The following is a 14,543-nucleotide window of genomic DNA, read 5'->3' as shown; positions in this document are numbered from 1 at the left end:
GAGTTAGGGAGATCGGGAAAAGCTCCGAGTGCAATATTTAAGGCTTCAGAAAGAAGCTGAGCGGCAGACGAACCCAGAATCTCGTCGCTTCAGATTCGGAGAGAAATAGCTGGATGGCGTGCCGGGAATTGTTGTATTTTCCCCTTTTTTTCCGGGCTAAGAAACACAACCATGAAGGAGAGTCGAGTGGCTGTAAGAGACAGAGAAGGCGGGTTGCACAGCGCACCAATCACAGCACGGCTCCCTTGTCTATATATAGTCCCAGGCCCAGCAGTCTCAGCTACAGAGACCGTGGTGGTCTGTCTTCCTTTGCTTGTCTGTTTTGGAGGCAGTCAGAGCAGAAAGCCATGTCCGAGACAGCCCCCGCTGCCCCGGCCGCTCCGGCTCCCGCGCCAGCTGAGAAGACCCCGGTGAAGAAGAAGGCTAAGAGGGCTGCGGGGTCCGGCGGAGCCCGGCGTAAGGCCGCCGGCCCCCCAGTGTCCGAGCTGATCACTAAGGCGGTGGAAGCCTCCAAAGAGCGCAGCGGCGTGTCTCTGGCCGCCCTGAAAAAGGCGCTGGCAGCCGCCGGTTACGACGTGGAGAAGAACAACAGCCGCATCAAGCTGGGGCTCAAGAGCTTGGTGAGCAAAGGCACTTTGGTGCAGACCAAAGGCACCGGTGCTTCCGGTTCTTTCAAGCTCAACAAGAAGGCTTCTGCCGGCGACGGGAAAGCCAAGGCCAAGAAAACTGCTGCGGCCAAGGCCAAGAAGCCCGCTAGCGCTGCGGCCAAGAAGACCAAGAAGGCGGCCGGGGCGGCAGGTGCCAAGAAGAATGTGAAGAAGACTCCCAAGAAACTAAAGAAACCGGCTGCGGTGGGAGCCAAGAAGGCGACCAAGAGTCCCAAGAAGACCAAGGCCGCGAAGACGAAGAAAGTGGCCAAGAGCCCTGCTAAGGCCAAACTCGTGAAGCCCAAGGGGGCTAAGCCGAAGGCCGCTAAGCCCAAGAAGGCAGCGCCAAAGAAAAAATGAACTAAAGGCGCTTCGGAAAATCTCCGCTTTTAGAAGCCTCAAAGGCTCTTTTCAGAGCCACCCCACAGTCTCGGAGAAAGGGCTTATGAGCACACGCACCAACACCGCCCTTGGGTCTTGCTTGCTCTTTGGGGCCCGGTACTGAATGAAGCAAAGGGGCGTGCTTGGGTGGGGTGGGATGGGGTGTCCGGATAGGTCGCAGGTCAGCGTGGGGTTAACGTGGTACATGGTACCCCTGGTAAGTGTCCTCGTGTGCTGCCTAGGCGTTGGCAGGGTTTTCTGGAGCCGCGAATCGGGCTTCAGGTTTTGCAGTAAAGCCAGTCCGCCTATAGGGTTCTTGGGGCAGCTTCTTGCACCTCGAAGAGAGGAAGAGCGCAGCAGTGCTGGCTCGACGACTTGTATTGTGAGAACTTGGGTCCCTAATTCAATTCTTGAGCGTTTGTCGCTTATTCAAGTTCCCTGCGTACGAAAACTTCCCCCCCCCCCCCCCAAGTCCAACCCAAGGCCTCACGGGGCCCTTCCTCTCGTAATTTTTTTTTTTTCTTACATACATTTTGCCCACTACATCCTAAGCTCCTCGGAAACCTTTCTTTGAGGAAAACTGCCACCAGCCGCGTTGCGTTAACAGCTTTTTTTCCTTGAGATAATTGGGTGGCTCTGAAAAGAGCCTTTACTCGGGGTGGCTGCTCAGGTGATCCTTTTCACTTGCCCTTGGCCTTGTGATGACTCTCGGTCTTCTTGGGCAACAGCACCGCCTGAATGTTGGGCAGGACGCCGCCCTGAGCGATGGTCACCTTGCCCAGTAACTTGTTAAGCTCTTCGTCGTTGCGGATGGCCAGCTGAAGATGCCGCGGAATGATACGCGTCTTCTTGTTGTCACGGGCCGCGTTGCCAGCCAGTTCCAGGATCTCGGCTGTCAGGTACTCCAGGACAGCTGCTAAGTAAACCGGGGCCCCCGCACCTACTCGCTCCGAGTAGTTGCCCTTGCGGAGCAAACGGTGCACCCGACCCACGGGAAACTGCAGACCTGCCCGAGAAGAACGAGACTTTGCCTTAGCGCGGGCTTTGCCTCCTTGCTTTCCGCGTCCAGACATGACTAAAAGACAGGTTACTTCTATCAGGAGAAAAAAAAAGAGCTTTGCTTTGCTTTGCCCTCGGTTCCAAAGAATGCAAGACCTATTATACTATCAAGCGGTAGGTTAAGTGACGCTGTCCGATTGGTTCAAAGTCTTTCAGAAGCCAGCCAATGGGAAAGAACAACGGGCATCTCATCGTTTGCATACGCTCCTCCCAATGGCGAAACGGCTTAACACGTTTCATCCAATCAGCTGTCAGAACTTCCCAATCTCTCATTTGAATACTCGCACTACAAGTACGACAGACTAGGTAGACAGAGCCGCGTTTAGTTTCTCCTCGCGACTCTTTTAGCTCGCTGTCACTGCCCGACATGCCTGAACCCGCCAAGTCCGCTCCTGCCCCTAAGAAGGGTTCCAAGAAGGCTGTCACCAAGGCGCAGAAAAAAGACGGAAAGAAGCGCAAGCGCAGCCGCAAGGAAAGCTACTCCATCTACGTGTACAAGGTGCTGAAGCAGGTGCACCCCGACACGGGCATCTCCTCCAAAGCGATGGGCATCATGAACTCTTTCGTCAACGACATCTTTGAGCGGATCGCCGGAGAGGCGTCCCGCCTGGCTCATTATAACAAACGCTCCACCATCACCTCGCGGGAGATTCAGACGGCTGTGCGTCTGCTGCTGCCCGGGGAACTGGCCAAGCACGCAGTGTCCGAGGGGACCAAGGCGGTCACCAAGTACACCAGCTCCAAGTAATCTACTTGGCAGCCAACATCCTAATTTACAACCCCAAGGGCTCTTTTCAGAGCCACCTACTCTCTCAAAATAAGAGCTTTAACTACATGTCACGTTACACGGGGCAGCCTCTCCTCTCTGCTTGCTTTCGGGACTGTCCATCTCGATTGGGTGGCCTCCTATAAAAAGCAATAGGATTCTAAGCCCTCACCCCCCGCCCCGAGTGCCAGTTCGATTTGGTAGTAACTGTTAAACCACGCAACACTACTCTACCTCGCCCGAGACCAGCTTTGCTCCAGATTCTCGCTGGGGGGCGACTACCCCCACCGCATTTCAATCTGGCTAGCTTTACAGAAGGCTCAAAACTGCACAGAGAGCAGATAAAACTCGCTGAGAGGGCGAACTGCTGGCAAAGCTGGAAAGCAGGGGAGACAAATTAGGTGCACACTCAAGGAAATTCCAAATGTTTCCGTCACTTTAAAACGAATTAGAATTCGGAAAAATTGACCTCAGGTCTAGACGGGAATCCCTGCGACCCGGCTGCTGAGGAGCCGCACAAGGTAAGAAGGACCTTTTTGATTACTGAAAGTAGAAAAGGGGGTCTAACCAAAAAAAAATAAATAAATAAATAAAAAATAATGTTACTAGGATTAGAACGAATGGCCGGGGGTGGGGGTGGGGGTGGGGGCGAGCGAAGGGGGAGTCTCTAAACGAGTTTCATTTATTATTATTTTGCTGAGGCATTCACACAGCTAGGAAGTGTTAATATGTCTGAGACCAGATTTAAATTCGCGTCCTCATGACTTCAGGGCTGGTGCTCTATCCACGTTTAGTTATAAAAACTACTTGTGATTTTAAAAGGCCACAAGCCACAGAAAAATGGCCAAAAGACTTGAGCTGGGTAGTTTCAATGGAAGGAACAACCGGGGAGTGGAGAGGGAAAGGGCGGGGAACTGCTAGAAATATGCAAATTTAAAGCAACTACAACCATCCATCAGATGGGCAAAGATTACAAAAGAGGTAAATGAGAAATCTTGGAGGGATAGGCACATTGTTGTACTGCTGAGGCAAAGGGGCATAAATAAATCTTCTCCAAACTGATATGCTGTGTAGCTGGGACCCTTTCAGATAAGTAGATCTATTTCTTCCCACAGTCCACCTCCTCTATTCCCTTTTGCTTGCCATACCTCCCTACCTCCTTTAATGAAATTCCCATTCTCTGGGACGATATAAGGAGCCAAGATTCAGTGGGGAGACAGTCTGGATTGAGTCAAGAAGAGGACTTCCCAGGAGAATTTCAGAGAAAGCTCAAGGAGATTCAGAGAGCCATGATTCAGTGGATTCACAACTCCAGCAGATTCACAAGTCTAAAGGAAAAGCCTGCTCATGGACTTCTGGGAGATTCACAACTAGGATTGACTTCTGGGAAACCCACAATCCCACAGCCTTGGAGGCAGAGTCTGATTCATTCCCACATCTACCTTCCTGCTGACTGGAGACACTTGGACAAAAGCTTATCTGGGAATCAAGGAGAGAGATAGGCCTCCTAATCAGGCCACAGAAAAAGACTTAGGATTTTGAAGGACACAATAGAGGATCTGGACTTTAAATCCTGGCTGCATTTTGGGATTATTGAACTTAACTGAAAGGAAGGCTGTCTCCAGAAGCTCCACAAGAGATCTGCCACCAAGAAAACGATTTACATTTTAGAGAAACAGAACATCACGAGACTCAGTTTGGGGGACTATTTTTTAGGAATAACCAGAAATCATACATTTTAGGACTGGCAGTCTCTAACCCTGTAACCCCAGTTTCTTAATTGATATCTCAACATTCTCAAACGACATTGCAGTTTTGAGATCAAGCCTCTAAAGTTCGGGGTTTGCCTGTCTTCATGGTCTAACTGTGCATATTCTGCTCAGAAATCCTTTCTGGATCCTAGTAGCAGCTCCGTCCTATCAGAAAGGACAGGTGGAGCTACTCCAGGCCCCCACTTTTTCCCTCCTTTGGAATCCCTGACAGACTTGGGGTGTCCCTCCTAGCTTGGGTAGCATGACTGTCTTGAGCACTGCTACTCCCTATATAAGCAGAAGCTGAGTTAAGTGCACAAATGACTGAAGATCACCTAACACAGTGAACTGTCCATCTCAAACTAATATTCTGTGACTGAGATGAAGGCCTTTGTACTGCTGATAACTCTGGGGTTGTCAGGAAGAGACTTGCCCTTGCCATAAGTCCTTGCATTTTCTAGTTTCATTTTGATTTATTTGCTTCACATTTGGTTGGTCAAAATTATGGTGCTGAGACCTCCCAGGTATCTAGGGGAGGTAATTCAATAATTCAAATATTCAAAGGAGAGTGCAAAATGTTGTGACTTAGTTTCCCTATATTGTCATCTTTATCTTTGTATTTTTATGTCTGCCAAATGCCAATCTGCTTGGTGATGACTGTTTCCAGGACAGTTGGTGGAAGTAATTTTTATGGTATGAACTTATTGCAAATAGTGGTATATCTTGTTGCCACTATTTCTTGCCTGTATAATTACATAAATAACAAGACTATTTCAACTGTCCCTGTCGAAATATTGCATACAGAAGATGCTATTAAAATGATGATTTTTCAGAGAAAAGTCTGGAATGTATTAGAGAAGGATGATCTTGATGGTGAACTTGATAAACAATGTGTAGATATGTTAACTTGAATGGGTGTTGTAAGTTCTTTATAGAAATGTGATAAAAATCATTTACATATTATAAGGGGGGAGTTCTGTGGAATGGAGAGCTAAGGTGAAGAACTTATAGGAATATTTACATTCTTTTTCTGTATTTTTTATTATTTCTATTTCTCTGTGACCTACATAAGTATGATGGGTGCAAGCCAATATTTATTTAAAACTTTGGATATATTATCCTTTTTTTCAATGTTATCAATATTTAGACTATTAGTTTAAATGATGTCAGCTCAGTAATCTGAAGTTTAAAGGTCTGATTGATGATCCCTTTGGGAACCAGGGAAACAAAGCACTACACTCTAATCTGCCTTTGGCACCAATGTTTATTTTAACATTCAATGAGAGGAAAGAGCACCTATTTCTCAATGCTCCCCAACTTGTGATGTAATCCTTTATATCATAACTTATAAAAGCTGTGCATCTTTACTAATTCTTTAGCCTTCCTACCACGAGCTTTCTCTTTCTTATCTCATGATGAGAAGGCTCATTCTCCAGAGGTTTTAATAAACAACTTTTCTGCTTTCTGCTGAATGATCTCTGAGTAATCATTTTGGGGAAGGGTCTTCTCACAATTCCAATTGATCAATGATGGAGAGAATCACCTACACCCAGAGAAGGAACACTAGGAAATGAGTGTGAACTGTTTACATTTTTGGTTTTCTTCCCAGGTTATTTTTACCTTCTGGTATAGGAAGATCAATAGCAGCTGAAGTTAGTGCTATCCCTTTGATATGGACATTTGAAGGTGAAACAGGAGTTTTTTCTCCTTTTGTAGTTGAAAAAATCCCCATCAATGTGTGGGGAAGAGGCATTTTACAACAATTAGGATTACAAATGTGTACTTCAGTTTTTTAGGCAGGGATGCTGTTGAAGGCCTGCCAACATTCTCACCTGATCCTATTCAATGGAAAACTGATACACCAGTGTGGATAGAATAGTGGCCTTTAGGAATGATAAAATTCAGTCCTTATTAGATAACGTACAGGACCAACTTGACCAAGGACACTTACAACCTTCTTTAAGTCCTTGGAATTCCCCTGTATTTGTTGTAAGAAAGAAATCTGGAAAATGGAGGATGTTGACTGATTTAAAAAGAGTAAATGAGCAGATGGAAACTATGAAAACTCCAGCCTGGACTACCATCTCCTACTCAATTGCTTAGAGAATGGCCTCTTTGGGTTATAGACATTAAGGATTGTTTCTATTCTATCCCTCTAGATAAGAAGGATATGAAAAGATTTGCCTTTTCAGTGCCTAGTGTTAACTTAGCTAAGTCTTATAAAAGATATGAATGGACAGTTTTGCAACAAAGAATGAAAAGCAGCCTTATTATGTGTCAAGTGTATGTAGCTGCTGCTCTTACTCAAGTAAGAAAAGCATTTCCAAAAGTAATGTTGTTATATTACATGGATGATATATTGGGATGTGCACCTGAGGAGCAAATGTTAGAAACATGTCTATAAAAGACCATAGAAACACTAAGGAAGTATAAGTTGCATATAGCTCCAGAAAAAATTCAAAGATATGCTCCTTTTCAATATTTAGGATATGAAGTATGCCCTAAGGTGCTTACAGCACAAAAGCTTTCGTTAAGAACAGAGAAGCTAAACACCTTAAATGACTTTAAGAAATTGATAGGATATCCAATGGATGTGTCCAGTGTTAGGGTTGACTCCCTATCAATTGAAACCATTATATAACATTTTAAGGGGAGACAGTGCTTTAAACTCACCATGCCAGCTTATAAAAGAAGCTCAAGAGGCTTTAAGAGTAGTTGAAATGGCTTTATCCAATGTGGTTGAGTCACTCAAAAACCCTTGGAAATATTAGTTTTTGCTACAAAAGAGGCATCCACAGCAGTCCTTCATCAAGGAGACATGATAGGGTGGTGAACCTCCCAGTATAACCAGAACAAAGCCTTATTCCTTACCCAGTGCTTGTGGCTAGAATTTTATTAAAGGCCATTAAACAAGCAGTACAATTATCTAGGATAAGACCTGACAAGACATATATGTTTTGTTCTGATTAGGTTCATTTCCAAAATATATAGAGAATTGATTCTAATTTATAAGAAATCAAGAATTCTCCAATTGATAAATGGTCAAAGGATATGAACAGACAATTTTCAGATGATGAAATTGAAACTATTTCCACTCATATGAAAGAGTGTTCCAAATCACTATTGATCAGAGAAATGCAAATTAAGACAACTCTGAGATACCACTATATACCTGTCAGATTGGCTAATATGACAGTAAAGGATAATGATTAATGTTGGAGGGGATGTGGCAAAACTGGGACACTGATGCATTGTTGGTGGAGTTGTGAAAGAATCCAACCATCTGGAGAACAATCTGGAATTATCCCCAAAATGTTATCAAACTGCATACCCTTTGTTCCAGCAGTGATACTACTGGGCTTATATCCCAGAGATATACTAAAGAAGGGAAAGGGACCTGTAGTACCAAAATGTTTGTGGTAGCCCTTTTTGTAGTGGCTAGAAACTGGAAACTGAATGGATGCCCATCAATTGGAGATTGGTTGGGTAAAGTGTGGTATATGAATATTATGGAATATTATTGTTTTGTGAGAAATGACCAGCAGTCTGAATATAGAAAGACTTGGAGAGATTTACATGAACTGATGCTGAGTGAAATGAGCAGAACCAGGAGATCATTGTACACTTCAACAACAATACAGTATGAGAATGCATTCTGATGGAAGTGGATATCTTTGACAAAGAGAAGATGTAATTCAGTTTCAGTTGATCAATGATGGACAGAATCAGGTATACCCAGAGAAGGAACACTGGGAAATGAGTGTAAACTGTTTGCATTCCCCCCCCAGGTTATTTGTACCTTCTGAATCCAATTCTTCCTGTGCAACAAGAAATTCGGTTCTGCACACATATATTGTATGTTGGATATACTATAACATATTTAACATGTATAAGACTGCCTGCCATCTATGGGAGGGGGTGGAGTGAGGGAAGGAAAAAATTGGAACAGAAGTGAGTATAAGGGATAATGTTGTAAAAAATTACCCATACATATGTACTGTCAAAAAAATGTTATAATTATAAAATAAAAAAAAAAAAAAAAAAACAATTGGGAAAAAAAAAGATCTACACCTTTTATACCAATGAACAAATTAATATATGCTGTGGAACCGTCCCAGAGTGGCAAATTTTATTGGCCATGGCTCCAAATTTTACACATGGGTCTCCATTAAAGATAACCTGATTATTTCATTATTGGCAATGGATTCTTGAAGAAAAGATTTCTAAAGTTCCTCTTAAAGGACCAATTATCTTTACAGATGCATCCAAACATAACATTTGTGCTGTAAACTCTCATGACTTAACTATAAAAAGAGTAGTCAGAACTCCTTTTCAATCCACTCAGCAGAATGAATTGTATTCAATCATGCTAGCTCTTACTTATTATCCAGGAGATATAAATATAATATCTGACTCAGCCTATTCAATAGGTGTGGTACAAAGAATTGCCACAGCCCAATAAAATTTGTAGCTTCTGATATATATCAGCTCTTCAAAGAATGTCAAGAGCGAATGAGAAAGCATCCAGGTAAGTTTTATATCTTGCATGTCCACTCTCATAGTGGACTTCCAGGTCCTATTTTTGATGGTAATTCAAAGGCAGATAGCCTTTTAATTATGTTGGCCAATACTCCTTTATTTCAGGAAGCCCAAGAATCTTCTAAATATCAAAAGGCTGCTCGAGCTTTATGTTTACAATTCGGGATAACAAAAGAGGAAACTAGGAGCATAGTAAAAAACTGTACAGCTTACCTTCCTTTCCATGCTTCTACTTTCCCTCCAGGGAAGAACCCTTGTAGTTTGAGATCCAATGAAATCTGGCAAATGGATGTAAGTCATTATAAAGCTTTTGGTCGTCTGTCTTTTATCCATGTTATAGTAGACACCTTTTCAGGATTTATTTTTGCAATACCAGCAGTCAAAGAAACAGCCTGAGTGGTCACTAAATTCCTTATGTAAGCTTTTGCAATCATGGGTGTGCCACAAACAATAAAAACAGAAAATGGACGTGCATACACTTCTAAACATTTTGCACATTTTTGTGCCCAGTATCAGATTTTACACACCACACCTTTTTAATCCTCAAGGACAGGCAATAGAAACAGAGTCATCAAGACACTCCTCCAAAAACAAAAGAATGGGGGAGCCACAGGAAACCCTAGAGAACTTCTAAATTTAGCTCTCTATACCATTAATTTTAAAATTTTTGATAAAGATGCATTAGCTCCAGCAGACAGGTTGTATAACACACCAGAAGGGCAATGTCCAGTAGGAGCAGCTCCACTGTCTTTAGATAATTGCCACGTGATGTTGGAGAGATCCATAAAGTGGTGAATAGAAGGGACCAGATAGGTTAACTGCTTGGGGGAGAGGGTTTGCTTGTATCTCTACAGATGGAGAAGGAATCAGATGGGTGCCAATGAGCCATATTCACCTTGTCCATAGGAGAGAAATGAAACAAAGAAGACCCAAGAAACATTGGGTGGTTCCATTGCTGATTGTGCCCATCATTGAAAGAGCATGGCATTTGCTTCATGGACATCAAAAATTGTTAATGAGACTGATGCAGGACTTCAGAACCCTCAGGAATCATTGGAATTCCTGAGATGTGAAAATATTATTATAGGACTTTAAAAACCTAAGGAATCATTGGATTCCCTAAAACATGATAAGATTGTTGTAGGACTTGAAAAGTGTCAGGAATCATTGGATTCCCTGAGACATGATGAGACTCTTGCAGAACTTCAAAATCTCCAGGAATCATTGGATTCCCTGACACATAGTAAGTCTGTTGCAGGACTTCAAAAACTTGCAGGAATCATTGAATTCTCTGACACATGAAGTAATGGACAATAGATTGATTTTGGACTATCTCTTGGTTGCTGAAGGAGGCATATGTGTGATTGTTATTTACAAACCCTCCTTCTAGGACTTCTGGGAATCTTTTACAATACCATGGTGATTCATATTATTTCTTCTATTACTACTTGCATGTACAATTCATGTTTGTTACACGACATTGAGCCTGTACTGGCTGTGGGGAAAGTCATCACTACTAGTCTCTGCTTTATTGCTATGTGCTTGTGTAATACCTCCCATGCTGATGGATTTGTGTATACCTGTTTCTAGTATACCTTCAGCCCAGAAACCTGCTAACAATATCTGGCTTGACTCCCCACTTCCCTTTGGTGTTTTTCATCTCCCTTCCTTAGAAGTCAGGGAGGGTATGACCACCTGTATTCTAAAACAAAAGAAAGCAGGAGATGTAGAGGGCTGAAACTCTGAATCAGAGAAAAGAGCACTTAAAACTATATTTGATGTGAGACAATGGCTGTATTAGCATATATTTGGCTCTTCACACCATTGGTGCTTGCTGAATGTTTGGTAGTGAAAAAATGATAGGCAGAGATTGGAGGGAGGAGGGAGAGTCAGAAGGACTTGGCAGCAGGATGAGGAGAGAAGCAGGAATCTAGGAGAGATCTTTGACAAACCTCATGGCAGCTTGCCTGCTTCCTTCACTTCTACCTCTAAAGACTAAGGATGCTGGGGAAACTGGAAATTAGTATGGCAGAAACTAGGCATGGACCCACATTTAACACCACATACTAAGATAAGGTCAAAATGGGTCCAAGATTTAGGCATAAAGAACGAAATCATAAATAAATTGGAGGAACATGGGATGGTTTACCTCTCGGACTTGTGGAGGAGGAAGGAGTTTGTGTCCAAGGGAGAACTTGAGACTATTATTAAAATAGAAAATTTTGATTACACCAAATTAAAAAGTTTCTGCACAAACAAAACTAATGCAAACAAGATTAGAAGGGAAGTAACAAATTGGGAAAACATTTTTACAGTTAAAGGTTCTGATAAAGGCCTCATTTCCAAAATATACAGAGAATTGACTTTAATTTATAAAAAATCAAGCCATTCTCCAACTGATAAATGGTCAAAAGATATGAACAGACAATTTTCAGATGATGAAATTAAAACTATTACCACTCATATGAAAGAGTGTTCCAAATCACTATTGATCAGAGAATTGCAAATTAAGACAACTCTGAGATACCACTACACTCCTGTCAGATTGGCTAAGATGACAGGAACAAATAACCATGAATGTTGGAGGGGATGTGGGAAAACTGGGACACTGATGCATTGGTGGTGGAGTTGTGAAAGAATCCAACCATTCTGGAGAGCAATCTGGAATTATGCCCCAAAAGTTATCAAAATGTGCATACCCTTTGACCCAGCAGTGCTACTACTGGGTTTATATCCCAAGGAAATACTAAAAAAGGGAAAGGGACCTGTATGTGCCAAAATGTTTGTGGCAGCCCTTTTTGTAGTGGCTAGAAACTGGAAAATGAATGGATGTCCATCAATTGGAGAATGGTTTGGTAAATTATGGTATATGAATGTTATGGAATATTATTGTTCTGTAAGAAATGACCAAAAGGAGGAATACAGAGAGGCTTGGAGAGACTTATATCAACTGATGCTGAGTGAAACGAGCAGAACTAGGAGATCATTATACACTTCAACAATGATACTGTATGAGGATGTATTCTGATGGAAGTGGATATCTTCAACAAAGAAAAGATCTAATCCAATTCCAATTGATCAATGATGGACAGAATCAGCTACATCCAGAAAAGGAACACTGGGAAATGAGTGTAAACTGTGAGCATTGTTTTTTGTTTTGTTTTGTTTTGTTTCTCTTCCCAGATTATTTTTACCTTACGAATACAATCCTTCCTGTGCAACAACAACAAAATTCAGTTCTGCACATATATATTGTACCTAGGTAAGATATTTAATATGTATGGGAATGCCTGCCATCTAGGGGAGGGGGTAGAGGGAAGGAGGGGAAAAACTCAGAACAGAAGGGAGTACAAGGGATAATGTAAAAAAAAAAAAAAAAATTACCTATGCATATGTACTGTCAAAGAAAATGTTATAATTATAAAAATTAATAAAAAAAAATATTAAAAAACATATATTGGATCACTTGCTGATAGGGGAACAAGGAGGAAGGAAAGGAAAAACATGAGACTACAGGGTTTTGAATGGGTGAATGTAAAATATTATCCATGTATACAATTTGAAAATAAAAGGCTATGATTAAAAAAAAAAAAAAAAAAAAAAGACTAAGGACTCTAGCTGACCCTGAAGCCCTCCAGAGACCTAACCGGTAATCTACACTATGCTATGCCCTGTTACTTAAATTTTTCTGGTATCTCTTTTGTCCTTGTTATAAAAAATGCTAACTTCTGTATGGATACTTTGGGTTCTACATGCATATTCATCTCTCTTATAACAAACTTATGTGAAATTGTGATTATTGATAATTTTAGCTTGATTATAAGATTTTTTAATTTTAATATTTTTACCAAATACCTCAAGATAATTTTAAGCATTCATTTCTACAAGATTTTGACTTCCCAAATTTTCTCCCTCCCCAATTCCTAAAATAATAAACAATAAGCTATCAAGTAAAACATATTTCAATACTTACCACAACTCTAAAAGAAAAGATGAAAATGAAAAAAGAATAATAAGTAGAAAAAGTGCTTTTATCTGCATAGATATTTCTTTATCTTGATGTGGATAGCATCTTCCTTCCTGAGTCGTTTGAACTTGCCATATCATTTTGTTTCTGAGAAGAGTTGAGTCATTCATAGTTGATCACATCTCATGTTGCATCATTTCATACAAGTCTTTCCATATTGTTCTGAAATTTGCCTGTGGATAATTTCCTATTGCACAACAGTATTCCGTTGCATTCATATAATATATGGTAACTTATTCAGTCATTCCCCAATTGATGGACATCCCCTAAGTTTAATAATTTACCACCACAAAAAAGACCTATAAATATTCTTTTACAGACAAAACATGTAATAAAGGGTCGGGAAAAGATAGACGAAAAATTAAATGGAGGATAATCCCCTGCCAAATGGGAATTTCATTAAAGGAGGTAGGGAGGTATGGCAAGCAAAAGGGAATAGAGGAGGTGGACTGTGGGAAGAAATAGATCTACTTATCTGAAAGGGTCCCAGCTACACAGCATATCAGTTTGGAGAAGATTTATTTATGCCCCTTTGCCTCAGCAGTACAACAATGTGCCTATCCCTCCAAGATTTCTCATTTACCTCTTTTGTAATCTTTGCCCATCTGATGGATGGTTGTAGTTGCTTTAAATTTGCATATTTCTAGCAGTTCCCCGCCCTTTCCCTCTCCACTCCCCGGTTGTTCCTTCCATTGAAACTACCCAGCTCAAGTCTTTTGGCCATTTTTCTGTGGCTTGTGGCCTTTTAAAATCACAAGTAGTTTTTATAACTAAACGTGGATAGAGCACCAGCCCTGAAGTCATGAGGACGCGAATTTAAATCTGGTCTCAGACATATTAACACTTCCTAGCTGTGTGAATGCCTCAGCAAAATAATAATAAATGAAACTCGTTTAGAGACTCCCCCTTCGCTCGCCCCCACCCCCACCCCCACCCCCGGCCATTCGTTCTAATCCTAGTAACATTATTTTTTATTTATTTATTTATTTTTTTTTGGTTAGACCCCCTTTTCTACTTTCAGTAATCAAAAAGGTCCTTCTTACCTTGTGCGGCTCCTCAGCAGCCGGGTCGCAGGGATTCCCGTCTAGACCTGAGGTCAATTTTTCCGAATTCTAATTCGTTTTAAAGTGACGGAAACATTTGGAATTTCCTTGAGTGTGCACCTAATTTGTCTCCCCTGCTTTCCAGCTTTGCCAGCAGTTCGCCCTCTCAGCGAGTTTTATCTGCTCTCTGTGCAGTTTTGAGCCTTCTGTAAAGCTAGCCAGATTGAAATGCGGTGGGGGTAGTCGCCCCCCAGCGAGAATCTGGAGCAAAGCTGGTCTCGGGCGAGGTAGAGTAGTGTTGCGTGGTTTAACAGTTACTACCAAATCGAA

The 14,543-nt window shown here is 41.9% G+C and overlaps 3 protein-coding genes across 4 annotated transcripts; 2 read left to right on the top strand and 1 right to left on the bottom strand.

Moving 5' to 3' along the window:
- The first annotated feature begins 98 nt into the window (after nucleotides 1-98).
- LOC141566848 (histone H1.5-like) lies at nucleotides 99-1,072 on the top strand. Its single transcript, XM_074311970.1, has one exon. It carries the CDS (start codon nucleotides 114-116, stop codon nucleotides 1,005-1,007), a length of 894 nt encoding a protein of 297 aa, XP_074168071.1. The 5' UTR covers nucleotides 99-113; the 3' UTR covers nucleotides 1,008-1,072.
- Nucleotides 1,073-1,654: 582 nt separating this feature from the next.
- LOC141566863 (histone H2A type 1-like) lies at nucleotides 1,655-2,170 on the bottom strand. The gene has a single exon (XM_074311987.1). It carries the CDS (start codon nucleotides 2,099-2,101, stop codon nucleotides 1,709-1,711), a length of 393 nt encoding a protein of 130 aa, XP_074168088.1. The 5' UTR covers nucleotides 2,102-2,170; the 3' UTR covers nucleotides 1,655-1,708.
- Nucleotides 2,171-2,312: 142 nt separating this feature from the next.
- Nucleotides 2,313-6,076, top strand: LOC141566866 (histone H2B type 2-E). Of its 2 annotated transcripts, none has more exons than XM_074311990.1 (2): nucleotides 2,313-3,374; nucleotides 4,049-6,076. In XM_074311990.1, the coding sequence occupies exon 1, from the start codon at nucleotides 2,455-2,457 to the stop codon at nucleotides 2,833-2,835; it is 381 nt and encodes a 126-aa protein (XP_074168091.1). In that variant the 5' UTR covers nucleotides 2,313-2,454; the 3' UTR covers nucleotides 2,836-3,374; nucleotides 4,049-6,076. The 2 variants fall into 2 exon arrangements, with proteins under 2 accessions (XP_074168091.1, XP_074168090.1); XM_074311989.1 differs by having other exon boundaries at nucleotides 3,969-6,076.
- Nucleotides 6,077-14,543: the final 8,467 nt, after the last annotated feature.

The sequence above is a fragment of the Sminthopsis crassicaudata genome, chromosome 4, assembly GCF_048593235.1.
Source record: "Sminthopsis crassicaudata isolate SCR6 chromosome 4, ASM4859323v1, whole genome shotgun sequence".
Lineage (NCBI taxonomy): Eukaryota > Metazoa > Chordata > Mammalia > Dasyuromorphia > Dasyuridae > Sminthopsis > Sminthopsis crassicaudata.
The sequence above is the reverse complement of the archived record's forward strand: the minus strand, read 5'-3'. Positions and strand labels throughout refer to the sequence as shown.

Excerpts from the sequence above, each read along its gene's own strand:
- LOC141566863 (XM_074311987.1), bottom strand. The coding sequence starts at position 2,101 with ATGTCTGGACGCGGAAAGCAAGGAGGCAAAGCCCGCGCTAAGGCAAAG.
- LOC141566866 (XM_074311990.1), top strand. The coding sequence starts at position 2,455 with ATGCCTGAACCCGCCAAGTCCGCTCCTGCCCCTAAGAAGGGTTCCAAG.
- LOC141566848 (XM_074311970.1), top strand. The coding sequence starts at position 114 with ATGGCGTGCCGGGAATTGTTGTATTTTCCCCTTTTTTTCCGGGCTAAG.